Here is a 20,244-nt window from a genome sequence, read left to right as displayed (position 1 = left end):
CCTCATACGATACCTCCCAGTGGGCCCTAGCAGCATGTCTGTCGTCACATGTGTTTGAAAATTTTGCAAAAGTAAGAAGTGTGAACCTCCATCAAGAATGCTCTCTCTTTCCACTCACATTCATTCCTCCCTTCTTGCTGGGTGGGGGTGGAAGGGCAACAAACTTTTTTGGATCTAGTGAGTCTACAGTTTATGTTTTTTTAAAGATTTTATTTATTTATTTTTTTAGAGAGGGGAGGGAGAAAGAGAGAGAAAGAGAGAGAGAGAGAAACATCAATGTGGGGTTGCTGGGGGCTGTGGCCTGCAACCCAGGCATGTGTCCTGACTGGGAATCGAACCTGCGACACTTCGGTTTGTAGCCCGCGCTCAATCCACTGAGCTACACCGGCCAGGAGTTTGTGTTTTTTTAATCATTGAGTTAGGCATGCATTTTGTTTGGGCTTCATGGGACATGCGTACGCAGCTTTTAGGTAGTTCTGCATGCAGTTGGGATTGCTGGTCACCCAGGTTTAGCAGCAATGCAGCATGGCTCATTGCAGCGTCATGAGGACTTCCCCTTCTGCATTTAGTTTGCATTAACCTGGGAACTGAGTGTGTTCGGAAGAGTGATCTCAGTATCACTTTCTTTTTCAGATTGAAAAGCTGTGGCAAAATAAGCCCAAGTTCCAATATCACCTTTCTTTGCTTGATTGGTGGGGATTACTTCATACAGAAACAATAACCATAAGTAATACTGAATGCTTATCCCTTTGAACTACTTTCAGCTCCAGTTTCTAGCTGAGGCAACTGCAACTTGGCGAGGTTAAGTAATTGTCCCAATGCCACAGCACTTCCAGGTGGCAGAGCTGGGATCCTGAGCCAAGGACCAGGTGACAGTCACTTAAACCACTGACTCTCCGTCCTGGAGGCAGAGGTCTGAAGATCTTGAGTCTGCGGGCTCAGGGACTTGAGACAAAGCAGGCAACGTCTCAAGGCCCTCGGGTCTCTGAGCAGATACACGAAGGTGGACTCAAATTCAGAGTTGCTAACTTTGGGGGTGATCTCATGACCATCAGAGAAAGCTGTGACCGCTTTCCAGGAAGTAAAACAGCAGCGCTTGTAAAATTTGTGTTTATTCATGGACACCTGAAACCCATTTCTTAGGCTTAGGTTAAAAGTCCCTGGACAAAAAAAATCTTTAAATTTCACAGAAGTCTAATATTCTGTTATTTTGAGATAACCTGGCTTCTACTTCATTAAGGATGTTTTAAAAAGGCAAAAGATGACCACTCCAGTAATCTATTAAGCGGCTGTTCAGTATTTGCCTTATTGTTGGATGGATTTGGGTTGTATTCTGTTTTTTTGTGACCTTGCATTTTGAAGACTTTTTTAGTAAGAAAAATATTACAGGTGCATTTGATCGAACCACTATGGAAAAGTCACGGTGTTTACCTGAAGCTAACAAAATAATTTACATTTTCCCTGTAAATGAGATCTGAAAAACAGCCAATGTATCAATACCAAAATCAATTTGAGAAGGATCTACTATGAAACTAGGTTTCTCAATAAAATGTAGTTTAACAAGGGGCATTCACTCAGTCTTCCTTCTTATGGGAATATTTGTAAAAATGATGGTGTGTTTTGAAGCCCAGAACTTAATATGTATGAAACTTGATGGCTTTCAAGATCAAAGGATTGTGGTTCAATTTTAAATGTATGGATATTTTGTTAAAAAAAAAGAAGTATCTTGCTGGAAAATAGATCAAGAGACATTTTGTGTATTCTTTCTGTGTCACTGAAGGAAATTGCAAAAGCATGCATTAATATTGAGTAAGATTTAGTAGACACAGGCAGGAACCACTCTATACAGATTTTTTAAAAAATGCACTAGTACTGTTCTGGCCTTGAACCAAAATGCTTCTTTTCTCTGTAAATTTCGTTTATAAGATTCATTATTGTTGAATTTCAGTATGATTGGAAGTAAATGATGCAAAACTCAATAAAGTAAAATACACAAAAGGCCAATTAGCATGTTATCTCAGTAAGTACACAGAAGAATGAGAGAACATACTGTTCTACACAGTAGCATATAATTAAGATGTAGTCATAAATCAGGGAAATATTATAACTTGTTTAGGTGCACAGGTGGCTTTTAGAAAGATGGATTAGCTCCTCTTGCCCCCTTGAGATGCGAGTTCAGAGTTATTTCTGCAAAATTAAACAGAATAACGCCTCAAACTTCTGACAGTGTGTATGCTCCTGTGCAAACAGCGTGCGGGAGAGAAATGTTTGCCAAGTGTCCATCTATCTCCTTGTCCATTCCTGTTCCAGATGCTCTCTACGATGTTATCACCGTGGGAGCCCCAGCTGCCCACTTTCAGGGATTTAAGAATGGCGGTCTTCGGAAACTACTCCACCGATTCGAAACAGAAAGAAGAAAGTAAGTGACGACAAGATGCATGAATGGTGTTATCTTCCCTTTGGGGAAGTTTATACACTTTATGCTACATTTAGAATAAAGAAGCGTGGTCCATCACAATGAATAGTGCTTGTATCTCAAACCATTTCGTAACTTAAAGATGTTGGGTTTTGTTTCCAAAACAAAAACACTGGAGCAGAAATTAAATCAGAATTAATAAGCCTGAATATGTGGCTTATTGCGTAGTGCTCTGCTGGCAGGAAATTTTTGTGTGAACAAAGCTACTAAAAATAGATCGTTTCCTGGGATCGACTATTGCTCATTCAGTGGAATGACGTTCAGGTAGGGATGCAGCTGCAAACACAGTCTCGTGTAACTACAGAGCCAGACGCTGCAGGCAGAGAGGGAGTCCTGATTTCCGACTCTCACCCTACGGGTGGTTTCCCATGTGGTCTGAGGCAAGGCACGTGCACTGCCCTGTCATTTAATTGTGCCATTTGAAAAGAGAGACATCAGTACAGAACATGGTCAGTTACATAATGAGATGAAAAGAGAAAAATGTTCAATTCCTTAGGGAAAAGGTATGGTACCAGACCCAAAGTATTACTACTGTTGCTTATAATATACTTTGTCAATTTTTTGTGTCTTTGGCCACTTTAAAACATTGTGTCAGTGGTTTATTAAGTTTATCTTCTGACATTCTCTGGCTCTGACTGCACTTACGGAAACCATAGAGTGTGACCCTGATGTGAACGGTAACTCTTCTTTTCAAGTAGCCACTCTTAGAATAACAACCTGAATTTTGAAAGGTCAGGGGAAATAGTATCTGCCATCATAATTGATTTAATGATAGTATTTGGAAAATGTACCCGAGTAGCAAAACCAGCACCTTCCTTTTTTTTCCAGTTTTATCACATTTGCCACACAATACATTTATTATTAGGTGTGCAATGTTCAGATGTCTCCAGGTTTGGGTTTTTGTTTTTGGTGAGGGAGGTACATAGTTCAGTGAAATTGTATTACAGGTGTGCATGAGAGTGGCCACCACAGAGAACTGTTCCATTGCCACAGAGAAAATCCTGCAGGTTGTCCCTTCCGCTGCAGAAACTAGTCCTGTCACCTCATCCTTGTAACCGGGAGAGGAAGGCAGAATCCCAGCAAGGGGCTCTGGGGTGGGGGTAGGGGCAAGCCCCGTGAATTAGGTAAGAGCTGGAAGTGAGTTCAGTTGCAGACCCCTTGGGGGAAAGGGTGCCATCTCATCAGTCAAATAGGAATGGGGGTGGAATATAGGTTCCTGCCCCTGGTTCCTCCCGGGGATGGTGTTTCTCATTGACCCCCTGCCGTGCCATCCTTCCAGTGGAGGGGGAACGACATTGCTGTTTTTGTGACAGTCACCCCCAGAATAGGCAGGTATGGTGAAAAGTGTCCTTTGTATCGGACCACCCTTTTACCTGTCCTTTGTTTGTTCTTGGGTTCTATGTTGAGGTGGCATTGAGCTGCATGGGGGACTTCTCTAATACCCTGGGGATGTGTAGTGGACACAAAAATAAATAAATAACCCTATAGACTCACTCCCCTGACATTCTCTGGCTCCTGGGGCTCCCAGCCAGTCCTTCCTCCTTTGCTCTCGGACTCTTCTGATAAATGACTTAGATGTTTTGACTAAAGTCTTTTTTGTGATTAGCAGGAGAAGTGAAATAGATTGTATTTACTCCATCTTGTCTGGAACTGGACACCTCTACCTTGAGAATAATTTATTTGTTTTTCTCAATCCAATTTTAAAGTGCATCACATACTTAGAGGACTGAAAACTATCCACAGGTCCGTTTGAACCTATAGAGCGTCGGTATATGAGCCGTGGAAACTTCCATATTATTTCACTAAGTATCGCTGTATGCCGCTGGCGCACACAAATGCTGAGCTGTGTCGTCAGACTCTGAACAATATATTTTGTTTTAAATATCTTCATGGATATCCGAATTCCTCAGCATTCTTCACTTCGCACTGGAGTGTTCACATACATGTAAACACACACAGCTGTTGCATTGAATTTAAAATGAGAGAATTGTGTCCAATGCTTGCAAACTTTGACTTGCTTTATTTAGGTTGTTTGTGTGTTAAAAAGCCTATTGCTTTGTTGGTCAATACAATGGAATTTTTTAAGAAGTGGGACAGATAACCTGGTGTAGACCTGGAAAGTGCTATCCCCAGCACAGTGGTGGGGGATGAACAATCTCACCTGCCTGCGAGGCAGCGCACAGGTGAGCGTGGGAATGGCCTGCCACCCCGGTGCGAGCTGGCCCGGGAAAGGCGTTAGGCCTGAAGTGACATCACACCGTGCAAGCTATTTTTCTGCAGGTTTTCTCAGCCCCAGATATTGCATTTGCTAGTCAAGAGCAATCGTGGAGAGGAAGTAAATGTGACTATATGAAATGCCTAAGTTCAACTTACACACTTATGTGTGGTAGTGCAGAAAATTACATTAAGTGAAGAACATTTTCTTTGCCTCTTTTTTCTTTTGATACCCCCCAAAGTCTTTTAGTCCAGTTTTTTAGGGGAACTGCCATAGCCATCATACTTCTTCACCTTCATGTATTTTTCTCCGCTAAGCCAACGAAATATTGTCACCCGAGTACAGTGATTTATGTGCCGATCCCTCAGGGATCTCTTGTTTGATGAACACATTGACCACATAATGAACAGGGTTTTAGCATGAAAAAGGCCTTACCTGCTCATGGTATTCCCATGATGTAATTCATATTTCATAAAAATGTATTTTAAAAGCTACAAGATAATTCATTAGGCCGATTGACTTTTTTAAAGCACAGATATCTGGGTACATGACTCCCCTGCTCAGAAACCTTCACGGAGGCCGGTCTCATCCACTGGGCCCTTGAAGCCTCCGTGAACTCACCCCACCAGCTTCCTACCACCGTGACCCTTCTTGCTGTAGTTGCTTCTTAAATGCTCTAAAACCGTTTCCTTAATGGGCTTCACACTTTCGTACCTCTTCCTTCCTCCTCACTCTGTTCTCTCCTCCTAGAAGTTGTTCTGTTCTCGTCTCCACTCCATTTACATTTCTTTCTGTCAAAATTACATACACAGCCCCATTCGAAATTCTACACATGATTGATCCTAATGTTTCCCCCCCTCCATTATGCCTTCCTGATTTCTCAAGTTGATTTGACTCTGTGTCCCAATATTTTATTTTGATTTCTCTTATAGTCTTACTAGGTCACAATTATGGTGTGTTAGATTTGTCTTTACTGGATAATTTCATAACACTTTGTGCTGTCTTTGAGTAAAAGGTGACACTCCCTTGAATTGTGGGTCTTCCGGGGTGTTCCACAGGGTACTTAGCATACATGTGTTCCATAGATCAAGTTCAACAGGCATTGGAATTCACCAGTGCATCGGGCATAGTCTCTGATTTAACATGCCAAAAATTCCAGTGAGAAATGAGGTTTCACAAATAATCATAATACAACAGATCCATAGAGACACCGAGGATTTTTCACTTGTGGCCACACGATGGAATCACCTTTGGAGCTTTAAAAACATTTCTTGCATGCCATAATGTCACCCGAGTCAGATTAGGCGCAAGTCCTGGGAATGGAGCCCAGGCATCAGTGCGCTGTGAGAGCTTCCCAGGTGCATCTCATGTATAGCTAGGGTTACCATAGGTGTGAGTGAATAGTTCTGGGAGAGGACAGGTGAAGGGTGTGGAGAATAGAGAGGAGAATAGTGACACAGGTGAGGTGAACGTGAGAAATGTATCCAACCTTAATTGGCATGTATCAGAAGCAAAGAAAATCTACGTAAGGGAATATTTGTTGAAATGTAGAAAAGTATGACAACCCGCTCAATACAAATTTTTGTTTAGTGAATCCCAAACTCATTCAACAGTTGCAAATGGAATGACAAAATGGGAGGAAAGCTGTAAGAATTTTGATCTGTGAACATTTGGACCGAGTAATATCCAATCAAATAAAAGCGGGCATATTCTAGAGGTTTTCATGCTATAAACATGAGGTTTTTCTAAGAGAAGAAAACCATAATCACACGTATATTTTTTAAAGACCAGGATGTTTGTAACCTCTGATTCACCCGTCACATCAAACATCGACACATCCTGGAGGCAGTGATTTACCGCTTGTTTTCCTGCTTTGATCATTTCTGATTTCAGCAGGAACTTCAGATTCAGCCAGAATTTTCACTCAGTAGGACCGTGACCTGAAGGCATAGTTCTTTCATTAAGATGAAAAGACATCTCATGAAAACCAAGAGCCTTTGTAAAAAAAAAACAAAAAAAAAACCCAAAGCCAGTGAAGGATGTTGTTAACTCCTTTCTGAGAATATTCATTCCCTGTGATCTACCTGTTCATCTGCAATGAACTCAGAGGGAAATCGCTGCAAAGGATCCTAATGGCACACAGGTGATGTGCCGACCTTGAACGTGTACCGTTGCTCGTCCCCACCCATCTGTCCCAGATGATCATAATCAACCTTTACCACCCCACAACTTCACATGGAAGAAAGGAAGTAATCATCTGGAAAAGTCATAAGGAAAACGAACTAAAATGTTACCGATAGAAATATTGTAGGCTCTCCTTGAACCTACAACAACTTGAGTCTATACTAGAATTTAGGGGAGTTTTCCGAAGGAAAGTGAAGCAGTGATTCAAAGAGTTAAACAAAGCGGACTTTCCTTTTATGAGATCAATGGTTGCTCCACCTCATGGCAAAAACTCTGAGGAACGGTTTCCTTACTACTGTAAGGAGCGCTAAAGTAGATATTTCCTCATGCTCTGTGATAAATAGGAGACTTCTTAGGAAAAAAGGAAAATACTGCACCAGGGACCTCTCTGTAGCCTAAGGTGTAGCCAGCATCCAATAAACCAGAAATGAGAGAACTGGATGCAATATCTTTGAAATACATTCTTCTGATGGAATCACTAACCACTGCTTAATTTAGGGGAAATAAAACCAATGAACCTTTATTGTGAGTAGCGTAGAGCTGAGGCCTCTCGGCAGAACTGTAGGAGAATTTTTGCAACGACCCCCCTTCTATACTCTCTCCAGGAGCACGTGAGCAGACTAGGCAGCTGCTGCCAAAGAATTTGCTTGAAAACTCTTCTAGCCTGATCTCCTGTCAGAAATTTGGCAGAGTTGTTCAGTCTGCCACCGTGTCATCTATCTTTGAAGTAGAAATATTTCTATTATGCAATAATGTATTTTTAATAAAAACTTTCTATTGATAATTTTCCAATTTTGCAAATATGTTTATTGGAAACTGTAAAAAAGCCAAAAGAAAGGGATTAAAACCACCCATATTCTTCTTTCTCAACAATGCATTTACCGGCAACACATGGGTGCCCTCTTTTTTAGTTTGTTTTTCCACTTACAATGTTTTTTATTTTTTGTTATAAATTAAAAAATTCCAAATGACTTAAAATGACTAATTCTTCAAAGTATACAGAGTTGCGCAAAAATAGGTTTACAGTTGTGTGTGTCGAAAATAATACAGTAATTAATACATAATAATGTGAAAATAAACTGTGTTTGGTATACTCACGATTAGGAACCTACTTTTGCCCCACCCTGTATAAATTGAATGCCCTCCACTTAAAAATATGTGTTTACAATTTTTTGGAAGTCATTCCTAATACACCAAAACTTGTGTACAAAAATATCAGTCTTATAGGTGATAGCTAAAATTCATGTCCTATTCATTTTCAAATACATTTTCTTTTCTTTAAAAAAAGTACTTTATATAACAAAAAAAGTATGACACAGGCCCAATGGAAATAAGAATAAGCATGAATAAAATCCCAGCATTCCTTTCCTTTTTCTTTTGAACTGTATCTAGTAGCTGACAATATGTCATTTTCAAGGAGATGGGAATTTAAACCTTTGTGTAGATTACAACTCGATTCCTTGGGGGTATATTCTTTTCTTTCTTTGAGTCAGTCCCTCCTCAGCGACTCTTAGCTCTCAATTCAGCTCATATTTGAGCAAATAGGCAGCGAGGTCTGCCAATGCCGTGTACTAGGCTGGTATTCTCCAGGTGTACTTCCCTGTAGGCAGCCCCCTGTACACAACATCAGATCTTCAAGAATTAGTGGGTTTTATCTCATTCATCTGTAACCTGGAGTGTGGAGAGAAGAGAATTTTTCAGTGAACTGGTTGTGTTCAGACTCGGGCGTACTGTGCCAGCTAAATGATGAGGCTCTCGAAGCACTGAACTGAATGTGCTCCAGAGGAATGGAAGGATTTTTTGCTGAGTTGCATATGATCCTAAATGAATTTGTAATGCAGCTTGCTCCTTCCCTCTCATTTTAACTATACAAGTAAAATGTGCTTGTAGCACACAAGTTCCAAGAAGAAAGAAGCATGTGATGTGAATAGCCTACCTTTTCATGCTCTCTTCCCAGAATAAAGCAATTGGAGCAGCTTAATGCATTTGTCTATGCATTTTCTTCTAGGCATCCAGCTATCTGAGTTTTCAGCATTTAGGAGTCAAGGTCACACATTCAGTCATGGGGACGTAATGTTCTTGACTTTTCTATAACTCAAGTTTAGTTGTCCTGGCCCCCAGTGTGGGGCAGGGCAGAAGCTCTCATCACAGGTAATTAGTAGACTCTACTTTCTCTATGAATTAAATCCTGGCTTGAGCACCTACAGGCTTTGTGACCTTAGTCAAAGTCCCTCCACTCTCTGTACTTTTGTTTCCTCATTCACAGCATGAAAAAAATACTTCTTCGCTTACAGGGTTGTTCTCAAAATTTGATGACTTCACACTCAGCAAAAAATGTATAACGCCCCCTAGCATATAATGAGGGCTTAATGATTTTAGCCATTCGATATGCAAAAGCCATAAACAGGTATATTTTCACTCAAAATGTCTTAAGCATGTCCCATTTCAAAACATGTAGATGTACTGCTTTCTAAAAGCTAAGTAGGTTTGTATTGATTGCATGTAGAATAATTATCTAACCAATACAAATGATATTGCTGATCATTACACCATTTCTAATTTTTGTTATAACCACTACGTTTGTATGGTACACTCTTATTCTCAAAATTTCTCTCAAAATTTACGAGTGTTTCTTTTATATAAATTCTTAAAGGTGGAATTGCTTGGTTGAGGTTGTTGACTTTTAGAGGTGCTGCCATACTATCCTCCCTGCAAAACTTTGCATCTATGTGCATAAGACACACATCTGCCGCGTCTTCTGAGCACAGGTCTTTAGCTGGCGTCTCTGCACTGAGCCCAGGTGTGGCTCCTGAGGCCCAGGCATCTATTTATAGCCGTCTAGCGGACAGCCTCCCACTAATGGTGTCACTCAAGCCCTTCCAAGTCAATGGAGGGAGTCACCACTCACCCCTTACCCTCAGGCTTCTCCTGAGGACTCCTTGTGTCAATAAAAGTCACCAGCATGTTCAGCTTAGACACGAGCAATTCTTGGTTACTTTTCTTCCCTTGCACTCCTCCCCCACCTCCCCCCAAAATCAATTCTATCAGTTCTCCCTTCTTATTTCTCAGGAAGCCATTCATTTCGGCAATGAACTACGGCCTAGGATTAACCTAACTCAGAGAATCACCCATCTTTTCCGTGTCTCCTTGCAACTCTCTTCGTCAGGCTGGCTCTCGTCCAGTCCATCTCTTCTCACCTTGATTGGGGTAATAGTTCTAAAAGGCCAATACAACCTAGTGACTTCACGATTTCAAACTTTGCTTAGCCACCTGGCACCTGGAGTATAAAGTCTAAGGTGTGTAATATACGCAGGGGTGCCCCAGCCCTGCTTTTTTCTCCAGCTTCCTCTCCTGTCACCCTGTGAACCTCACAGAACTTCCTCAGTTTCGGTTCTGCCTGCGAGCCGTCTCTGGCTCCTGGGCTAGACCACGTCTGCCCTCCAACTGCCTGCCTTCCCCTTTAGATCGTGCGTGCTGGGAGGGGAGGGGCATCGTCTGGTGGACCCCCGTGTCCCCAGGAACAGCTCTGATAAGTGTTTGCTAAACAAATGCAAGGGAGGGAATGAAAGAAGTGAAAAGATTGCCCGACCCGGGGCTGTCTCCTCTCTGCCCGAAGAGATCGCCGTGACCGGACTCTGTAGGGAGCACGGGGAGTGGCCATGGAATTAGAGAACGGAAACATAGAGGCATCTGTGGAAAGTCTCTCGTGGGGTTTAAGAACAGCCATTTGTCAAGTACTAGCGTATAGTGTTCACCTGAGCCTCAGGAGGAAGGGAAAATATACTATTGTGTGTTCTGAAAGGAGAAAGGTGGCGATTTTTATAAAAATAGCCAACCTAAATATGAATAGGTACAATGGTTTGAGGAATTATTTTCTGTAAGTCAGGAGTTGCATTTCTCCTTCATCTTAAACTAGAAAAGATGTTAAACCATGACACGGCCATATCACCTCAACTAGTATGGCCTTAATCCAAGGGTGACGGCTGGGATCAGTTCAAGCACTGAGTGACTGACTGCCAGACTATGTTTGCAGCTATTAGCTTAGATACTTAATATCTATCATTCCAAAGGCAGTGAATGGCAAGAAAAAAGTCATCTACAAATAGCTGTTCAGAAAATTTAAAAATACAGTATTTTTTTAGTGTAGATGCTAACTGTAGAGGATCTCATTCTTTGCAAGATTATAGTAAAGGGACTAACTTTGGGATCTGTGTCATGGAAAAATGATACAATTGCCCTGTGTAACATGAGAAAAAATGGCGCTGTTGCAAAATCTTTGTTAGATGGGAATGTGCCTGAACAATTGCTGTGTCCTCTTCCCTGTCGTGAGGCTTGTGTTAGCGAGGAGTGACTAGTGGCATTGATTGAACCTGTGGAGAAGAAAGATGGCTTGGCCTGCGGTGCTGTCAGCACAGATGGATCGAAAGAGATTGACTACGAGATGTTTAGGAGGGCTTGGCAATTGTTTGGGTCGTGTGTGCATCTTGAGTGGGAGGTAAAATTCCAGAGGGACCAAGACCCCCAGCCAGGTTCTCTGCAGGGTGCCTGGGTGTGGCGGTGCCGTTCACCGAACCTGGGCTCAGACACCCCGGGGAGACAGCAGCTGGCAGAGCAATGAGGAGAAAGAGGAAGGGAAAGAGAGAGAGGGTCTGAGGCTGGGAAGGAGACAGGGGCCAGACCTCAAGGACACTTGTTTGCTACCCCAAGGCCTGGTAGCTCACCCTTTAGGGGACTCATTGACGGGTTTTGTCTGAGGACTAACATGATCAGATTTTCATTTTTTAAAAAAAGATTTTATTTGCTTATTTTTAGAGAGAAGGAAAGGGAGGGCGGAAGAGTGGGAGAGAAACGTCGATGGGCTGCCCCTTGCATGCCCCTAACCAGGGACCTGGCCCACAGCCCAGGCGTGTGCCCCGACCCAGAATTGAACCAGCGCCCTTTTGGCTTACAGGAGGACAGCCAACCCACTGAGCCACACCGTCAGGGCAGATTTGCATTTTGAGTGACAGTGTGTAGAGAACCTAAGAAGGGCAAACAATTAGGCTGTCATAACAGTGGTGGGGAGAGGGAATAGTGACTACTGAGTTAAAGATTTTTAGGAAACTTTACAGGAATTAAATCCAGCTGGACGAGGACGTGAGCGAGACCAGGCCGGGTGCAGGAGCCTCAGGCTTCTGTTTTCTATAACTGACTAAATGCCAAGGCCACCGGGGAAAGGAGTACAGGTCACAAATCATTTGTTTTCCTTGCTTAGTCAATACAGCCGGTTGTCTATGTTCAAGGCGATAAGAAGTTTTGGGAAACAAGAAAATCATTTGGATGAGTCTGTGATGTTTTTCTCAATAAAGAAGGTTCTAAATGTTAGAAATAGTGTGGAATCTCTGTCGATGAGAACACTGAGGTTCAGAAATGGAATCGCCCACACCAATAACAAGAGCCAGAGATGGACAATCACACTTCTCTCCCTCTCCGGTTCTCCTGTACCAGCTCTCCCTGCCACCGTCAGCAGGTGTTCCGCCCAGAACCCGTGTTCTTCGTGAATGGACCCTGTTAGTTCTGCGGAATAATATTAGTTACAGATGACCTTTCCAGGAATTGATTTTGCCACCTACCAGATAGAAGTTTTCAAAAGTTGCCCCATTCAGTTTCTCTGGGGCTTTTTAAAGAATATAATTTAAAAGTAAATTACTTTGTGTGTACTATTAAGAAAAACACGAATCGATGTGACGATTTGCACCCAGGCCTGTTACTAGTTTCGTCTGCCTAAAATTGCTGTGTCCAGTAGTCAGCAAAAATATTTCTAGGACTTTAACCTTGTTCATAGCCCTCCCAAATACACCTCAGGGAAACCACTTGTTTAGGGATACACCAACAATAAAATAATAAAGGAAAAACAGTAAAATTTTCAAAGATGTTTATTAGTTCTATTCATAATAGTAAACTACAGAAACAACTTGAATGAATAGATAAGCAAAATATTCTACATCGCTCAAGTAGAACGCTCTGTAGTCACTTTGATTAGCATGTGGGTTATGAAGTACGTAGGGATGTACATAAAACATGCGCCTGAAAGATTACATGACATTAAATGTACACTGAGGAAATCAATCTAAACTTATAGGTGAATGTTTCTGAAACGATAATATGTTTGCTAATGTGGAAACGAGACACTGTTTTATTTAGATTGTCGTGCTGTGTAATCTGTTCCCCCTTTGGGGACCGTGTCTTTGCTCATTCGCTTCCAGAACTCCATTCAGCTTCTCTGGTATGAAAGGAACCCATTTACCATGAATGATACTTATGCAAATAAAACCTTCCTAGAGAATCCTCCCAGAGAATCTAAGGATACAAAGTGAACCTAGAAGAAGGAAGACTTTTAGATACTGTGCAAAGAGACTTTTAGACAGGCTCCCCAATTTTCACTGTGAGAGATTATAGGATAAAAACGGGAGTCAGTCCGTTGTTCCTCTCCAGAAGACTTCCTTGCAGTCCCTCTGATTGTACTACTATTTGCACACACACGCACTTGCACGTGCAAGGGATCCCGTGTGTCATGTCATTGGAACTATTTATTATAGTGTAGAATCATTTTCCGTTAGAGCATATTAAGTGTAAAGGAAAAATTAAATGTCAAGAAGGTGAACAAGGGAAGAATAATATGTTTACAGAAGAAAAAAGGATAATATGTTTATTTTTGAGCGGGGCAGATAGATATGCACAGAGCTCTATTTCTTTTAGGATGGTTTTGTTTTTTATCTCCTTTTCATCTAGTTGTAGACCAAGAACAATGGCTCTGTGAAACCCTTTTGCCACTCCCAGCCACTATGGGAAACTAGGTTACATTTTAAAAATCTCCAACTACAAATGCCTAGAAAAGGTGGATGCAATGTGACATCCTTTTACACTACTTTTATTTTATTTTATTTTTTTGCACATTTTTTATTGTTGTCCAGATACAGTGTCTCCATTTTCTCGCTACTACTTTTAAACCTCTGCCCGAGCTGGGAGTGTCAGGAGCTGTAGTGCTGCGTGGTTAGCACGCAAGGCCCGCGTCTACGGCTGCCCTGAAGGCTATGTGTGCACACAAGGGTATAGAGCCTTAGGTTGGCAAGGTCCTGGGGGGTTGTGGCGAGGCCAACCAGGTCTCTGCCTTCTCCTTCTCCTCTGCCAGCAGCCCCGCTGTGGCCCGTAGTGGAACAGTGTCCTTGGGTTTACCCGCTGCTCACCTTGCCGGCCGCCGCTTGGCCTCTCGCTTCCCTCAGTGCTCGGCCGCATAGCCGCTGTGAGCTATTTGTTGAGAGCAACTTACTTGTGAGATGATCTTCAACTCCTTACTTTAGTTAAAGCTGCGTTGTAATACAGAATCATGCATCTTTTCTAAAGAGCCTTGTTTGAATAAGATGAGCACTTTTAAGATTATATATTACTTTACTATGTATTGGCTGTTTCTACCATTACGTTACTAAAGAAAAGATGTTTCCTGTGTTCATGTTCATGTTATAACTTTTCAAAATTTAAAATGGGTCACTGCCATGTTCGTGATGTTGTAAAACATAATGAAGGGTTTGGGCGTGTAATAGTAAAGACCTGGTTTTGAACCCTGGTTTCAGCATCTATGCTGTCCAGGCCAGGTTACTCAATCCACCAGACTTCAATGTTCATATCTGTGTCATGGAATAAAATTTGTTCTTCAGAGATTAATCCCTGAAAATAATTTAGCATGATGCTAGGTCTGTGGTACGGACCCAGTGAGTATTAGCCATTAAAATGTGAGAAAGGAGAGAGAGAGATAGAGAAAGATTGATTTGAATTATTAGTCTTTTCTACAGTATGGATGACTAGCTTTATTAGAGACCTTTCAAAAAACGTTATCAGATTTGACAGAGGAAAAAATAAAATGGCTCCCGCATTACACCTCCTGTTTTTCTGTATTCCCTTCCCAGAACCATAATCACCAGCACTATAATATCATAGGCTGGGAACATTCGCATTTATTTTTCACCAGCCTTATTAAGATATAATTGACAAATAAAAATTTTATATATTCAAGTTCTATAACTTGATATTTTATACGTGTACATGTACACACTGTGAAATAATCAAGTTAATTAACCTCTCTTTGTTTTTGTGGTGAGAACACTTAAGATCTACCCTCTTAATACCCTGAAAATAGCCAATTTCAAGCACACAATACAGGGTTGTTACCTATAGGCACCACGCCATACATCAGTCCCCCAGAACTGACACATCTTCCATAACTGAAACTTTGTGCCCTTTAACCAAATCTCCCTGTTTTTCTCCCCTCACCCTCTGGCAGCCACCGTCCCGTTCTCTGCTTTTGCAGTGTGGTGATTTGCGCCATGCACCTGACCTCCTCTAAGTGTGCAATTCGGTGATTTGTAGTAAATTGATAGAGCCATGCTGTTCTCATCACAATCCAGTTTTGTGCCACTTCCACCACCCCAGAAAGGGAACATTTGTTTTTGCGATGTATCTGGAAATGGTTTCTGTTGTTCCCCTCATCATACTTTATACTTTGATTAGGCACTTGAATGGATACGGGCCAGGATGGAGCTGGGAAATATTTTACATGGGAGCAATTGGAGGACCTGGCCTGGGTGTTCCTCCGTCACATTCTCCTACAGGAGTGAGCATGAAAATAACCGTGCCCAGACTGGGAGAAATAGAACTGACCAGCCCCTTGGAAGTTGGCAAAGGAAACCAGGGCAAGTGAATTTGGGGATAAAGTGGAAATGAGCAATGGAAGGAAGTGAAGAAAACACATTAGGCTTTATTTATGTAAAGGTCATATAACTGTGCCTGGGAAACTTTTTTAGGGCAAGGACAGGGCTGAAGAAAGGATGTATACATAGCAAAGAGGTCGTACTGGTCAGGAAACTGCAGGTGGGCGTTTACAAGTGAAAACGTAGGGCGGGAGGAGCCCTGTGGTCAGAGCCAGTAGGCAATTTTCCCTGGAGGCCACAGTGAACTGAAATGCATTTTAGGATTTCCCTCTTAATTGGCACCACTTGTCACAGAGCTAAAAAATGGCCAAATCAAGCCTTGTTCAAAAATGCTGATTCTAAAGTCAACATGAAATCAATATTTTTTAAATGAGTAGTTTCAAAGATAAACATCAGTTTAAGCTTAGAACATGGAACTCATTTAATTATATGAGTGGAATCCATAGGAGGTAAACAAAACAAATACTTTATTCCTCCAGTGCTTTTTTTAAGCAATAAAGTAAAATAAAATAAAATAAAATAAAATAAAATAAGGAAAGCTGCATGGGGAATAGCAGAAAAATTTGGGTGTAGTTCTTACAGTTGTTTTTTCTTCCACAAGTTCCTGAAGCACATCGCTGAACCCTGTGAGGCCAGCGACTAATGTAATTTCCACACGAGAAATAACTGCACTATATTTAAGCTTCTCCGCTATGCTGTATGGAACCTTGCCCATTTCCATGCAGTTATAGTCCCAAACGGTGTCCAGACTGAATGATGACCCTTGGATTTTCTTCAGAAAGGCCGGCCTGCTCCATCAGCCAGCTGCCGCCATGCAAGTGCTGGGTCTTGTAGGACATGCCTCTCGACTGGCCTCTCTGCCCACACAGGGCCTTCCATGGTGCCCGGGGCATGGGGGTGCTTTTCTTTTTAATTGGAGTTCAGGAAAAAGGTCTAGGTTAGACAAGTGACTTTGGGGATCATTAGCACAACTGAGGGATTTAAACCACAGGATTAAATGAGACTCTTTAGGAAGAACATGAGGATTTAAAAAAGAAGAAAGGGATTGGAAAGAGAGAGCTCCAAGGGCTGAGCCCTGGGCGAGCCCACCCAGGAGGTTCAGTGAGCACCAGCAGAAAGAGCCTGCGATGGTGCACAGACTCCAGAACATGCCATCTTTGTTTGCATTGTGTTTTGGTGGCGATCTGAGTACATGAATATGAATGTTGTTTCACTGTGTGCTCTATTTTTCTTTATATCTCCAAACTGTGACACCCCAGTGACAACCTGCACACACACGCAGATGAGTAAGGGTGTGTGTATTCTAATTAAGTGATATTAAAGAATGTGAATAAATATAAATTAAATTAAAATGTATATATTCACATATATACACAGCCGTTGTTTCACCAGTGGAAAATGATTATGGGACCAATTTCAATTTTCCATTATCTAGGCTTTGCTATATTATTTACACCCTATAAAATATTTCTTTTCTCCAAGCAAATATTTTGTTCTTCTGCTGGTTTTCTTCTGATTGATAGTTAATTCAAGTGTTTGCATTCGGTTGAAATTTCAGACCACTATAAAACAGAGTTCAGCTATATTCTTTTTATCTCAATAATTAAATTTTACTCATAACTTTCCATTTAAGAAGCTATAACGGTTAAAATATATGACATGTTTAAGAAGTAAGGCACTGAATAGGTAAATGAAATTTATGTAGACTTAAAGTTATTTTGTGGTGGCGATATTTTTTTTCCAGACCATACTATTTCATCTTGGACACCGACTTTGGCTTTTATTGTGGAAAATGAATCTTTCAGCCTCACTAGATAAGGCGTGCATCATTAAAATACCTAATCGGGAGAGTGGACGGCTGGTACCTAAGTCCTTTCCACCAGAGACTGTCTCAGGGGCAGGGCCGGGACTTATGCGGATGGCCCACGACAGCATTGCCAGGGCATCTGCATTTTTAAAGATAAACACTCAGAGCCCACCCTCATCCCCGAGTGAGCACAGCTGAACTAGGATGGAAGAAAAGAACACGTGAGAAATATATCTTGAACGTGTGTGTGTTAGGTTCAAATGCAGAGGAGATGATCTGGGAGAGTAAGAAACACGCAGGAGACAATAATGCGAGTAGATGATGTCAGGAACAAGTGACAGTGGACTGCCAGGACAGCGCGGCAGGAGGAGAGAAAGAAGGCAGTGGGGACCGGACTCGGACAGGATGCGTGGGAGTGAGTGTGGGAGGCCAGGGAGGATGCCAGCAAAACGGAAGTAGGTGTGGAAAGAGGAAAGTGGAAGACCACACACGGCCTTGAGAAGGCTGGCTTTCCAGGCAAGAGCTGAGCCTAGGGAGGCCTGCCAGGACCCAGAAGATGACATCATAGAGCAACTTGCAATGACAGACGAGCAGATCGGTGAGAGTGGCCTACCTGCTACAACTACACTGCTCTCCGGGTCAGGTCTGTGGTCAAGCCCCACGCCCTGCTGTCTGGGCTGTTGGGCCTTAAACACCAACCCCATCCTGGGGGCCGTCAGTACCTTCAGGCAATCCTCGTCTTTACAAAGACTACGTGGGATTGTTTGGTCTACTGAAGGCTGGAAGGCTGGGTGGATTAAACCTTGTATCTAGTCCGAGTACAGATGAACAGGGGGACATCCCAGTTCCTGATTTCTGTTTAAGGCCTTGGCACACTCCTGCCTAAGATCCCAAGGGCCAGAAAGAGACCTAGATAATTGGCAGGGACATTGTTTTCTTTCTCCTCTTTGCCATTGTTATTTGTCTAGTGCCTTAATTTGCATTAAAATACATATGCCAAGTAGTTAAGGCATGTTTTCTGTTTAAGCTTCTGCTTCTGCAATTTAAGTCACTTACAAAATTGAGAGCAAATTCTCTTACGTGTCACAGACTAGAAATGCGTTTTCTTCATAAACCTATACTCCTCATTGACTTCTTGTCCTGTCTCATGAAGAGTTCAAGCAACCAAACACATTCCTTTTAATCATTGTGCAAGAAGAAATTAAATAAAGAGCACCAGAGGAATATTCATCATGTGTTTGCAAAAGAATATTGTCTCCCTGAAGAAAGGGATACTTTCCCCCAAAAATTGTTAGTGTCCAGGGAAGGAGAGAATGCTTCCTAACTGTGAATTTTTCTGATTGGATTCTAATGTTTCAAAAGAAGAAATGGCATGATGGGTGTTTTAATAACTTAGCTGGTAAAGGTATGAGAAAATATTCACGAATACTCAACATCGTTTGCAAGGTATTGTGAGAAGCGCTGCGACCGCTGGACGTAGAGAGATGTAAGTGAGCTTTGCACCACGTGTGTGGGTGTATCCACAGTGACTTCTCTCTCTCTCGGTGGCTGCTGTTTGGCGATTTTATTCCTTTCCCTGCTGGAATGCCTCCTTTCTCTTTCCTAATGAAACTGGCTGAAGATTTCTTCCCTCCACGGAATCCTCACCCCCATACCATGCTTGACGGTTCCTAGATGATGGTTATACAAGTGGTCAATGCTTTAACTCGCAATCAATTTTAGATTTTTTTCATAACTCAAATTGAAAACCACAAGGAACAGGAAAAAAGGTGATGAGATAATAGCATAATGACATTTTTCTGCTGGAAATGCCCTTTTCCTGGCCAATAAAATCCTCCATATGCCCACTTGGCATTAATTTCCTTTCTCAGCTATTAACATGTGCTTCCCCCACCCGAAGTATCATGGGGGAGAATACAGGTAGTCGTCATTGGATGCTTGCTCTCTGTTGAGCACTCTTTTAGGCATTTCACATGAACGATCACTGGTCCTACCCACCTCTTATCACTATAAATAACTATTTGGATAATTATTGCCACCTCCCTCATGAGGAAATAGAAGGCTGCTCAAGGTCATCCAGCTAGTAAGTACCAGAGCCCAAATTTTTATTCAGATTTCCTTGGATATAAGGCTCAGCCTTTTCCCTCTGTACTGTGTGACCTCAACAAATTAGTCCTAATACTAATTTATTTTGATTTTAAATACTTGGCACGTGTAATCATAAAGAACATTCCTAGTGGTTGAATAAGGACTGGATTTATTTTACTGAGTCTCAAAAATATGTTGGTCATTTTGCTTAAAAAATCCCTTGGGGCATCATAAGAATCTCTTAGAATAGTTCTTATATGTTCACTAAGAACTCATGATATGTGGACTTATGTTTATCGTTTCCCACGTGATGGTAAGGGCTGAACGTTCTTTCTGCTCAGTGCGTAACTTGCCTTTGTCTTTGTGTTGCAGCACTGGGTACCAGTTTATTTACTATTCACCTGAAAACACAGCCAAAGCAAAGGAGGTTCTCAGCAACATCAATCAACTCCAGCCTCTGATAGCAACCCATGCAGACCTCCTGCTTGATTCTGCAAGCCAGCGTTCTCCAGACAGCTTGAAGAACTCCTTAAAGATGCTTTCTGAAAAAGTAAGATCCAAATCATCCCTGCAGTGGGGAACATGAAATACCCAAATCCCCATTGCTGTCGCTTTATGCATACCTGGCCTTTCATAGAACCTGGAAATGTAAAACAGACTATGTTAAAAAGTGAGCTGCCAAGTGTTGCCGTAGGATCAAACTGAACCGGCCTCATGCTCTTTTCCAATC

General features: G+C 42.0%; 1 protein-coding gene across 2 annotated transcripts in view; it reads left to right on the top strand.

Moving 5' to 3' along the window:
* Positions 1–20,244, top strand: part of INPP4B (inositol polyphosphate-4-phosphatase type II B) — a 517,613-nt gene that overhangs the window by 404,320 nt on the left and 93,049 nt on the right. For both annotated transcript variants that reach the window (XM_028521081.2, XM_028521080.1), the window contains 2 exons: positions 2,311–2,419; positions 19,887–20,064. In XM_028521081.2, the coding sequence (XP_028376882.1) occupies positions 2,311–2,419; positions 19,887–20,064 (287 nt within the window). The remainder of the gene's footprint in view (positions 1–2,310; positions 2,420–19,886; positions 20,065–20,244) is intronic.

Source organism: Phyllostomus discolor, chromosome 8 (assembly GCF_004126475.2).
Source record: "Phyllostomus discolor isolate MPI-MPIP mPhyDis1 chromosome 8, mPhyDis1.pri.v3, whole genome shotgun sequence".
Taxonomy (NCBI): Eukaryota; Metazoa; Chordata; class Mammalia; order Chiroptera; family Phyllostomidae; genus Phyllostomus; species Phyllostomus discolor.
Note: the sequence above shows the minus strand (reverse complement) of the source record. Positions and strands in the feature narration are given on the sequence as shown.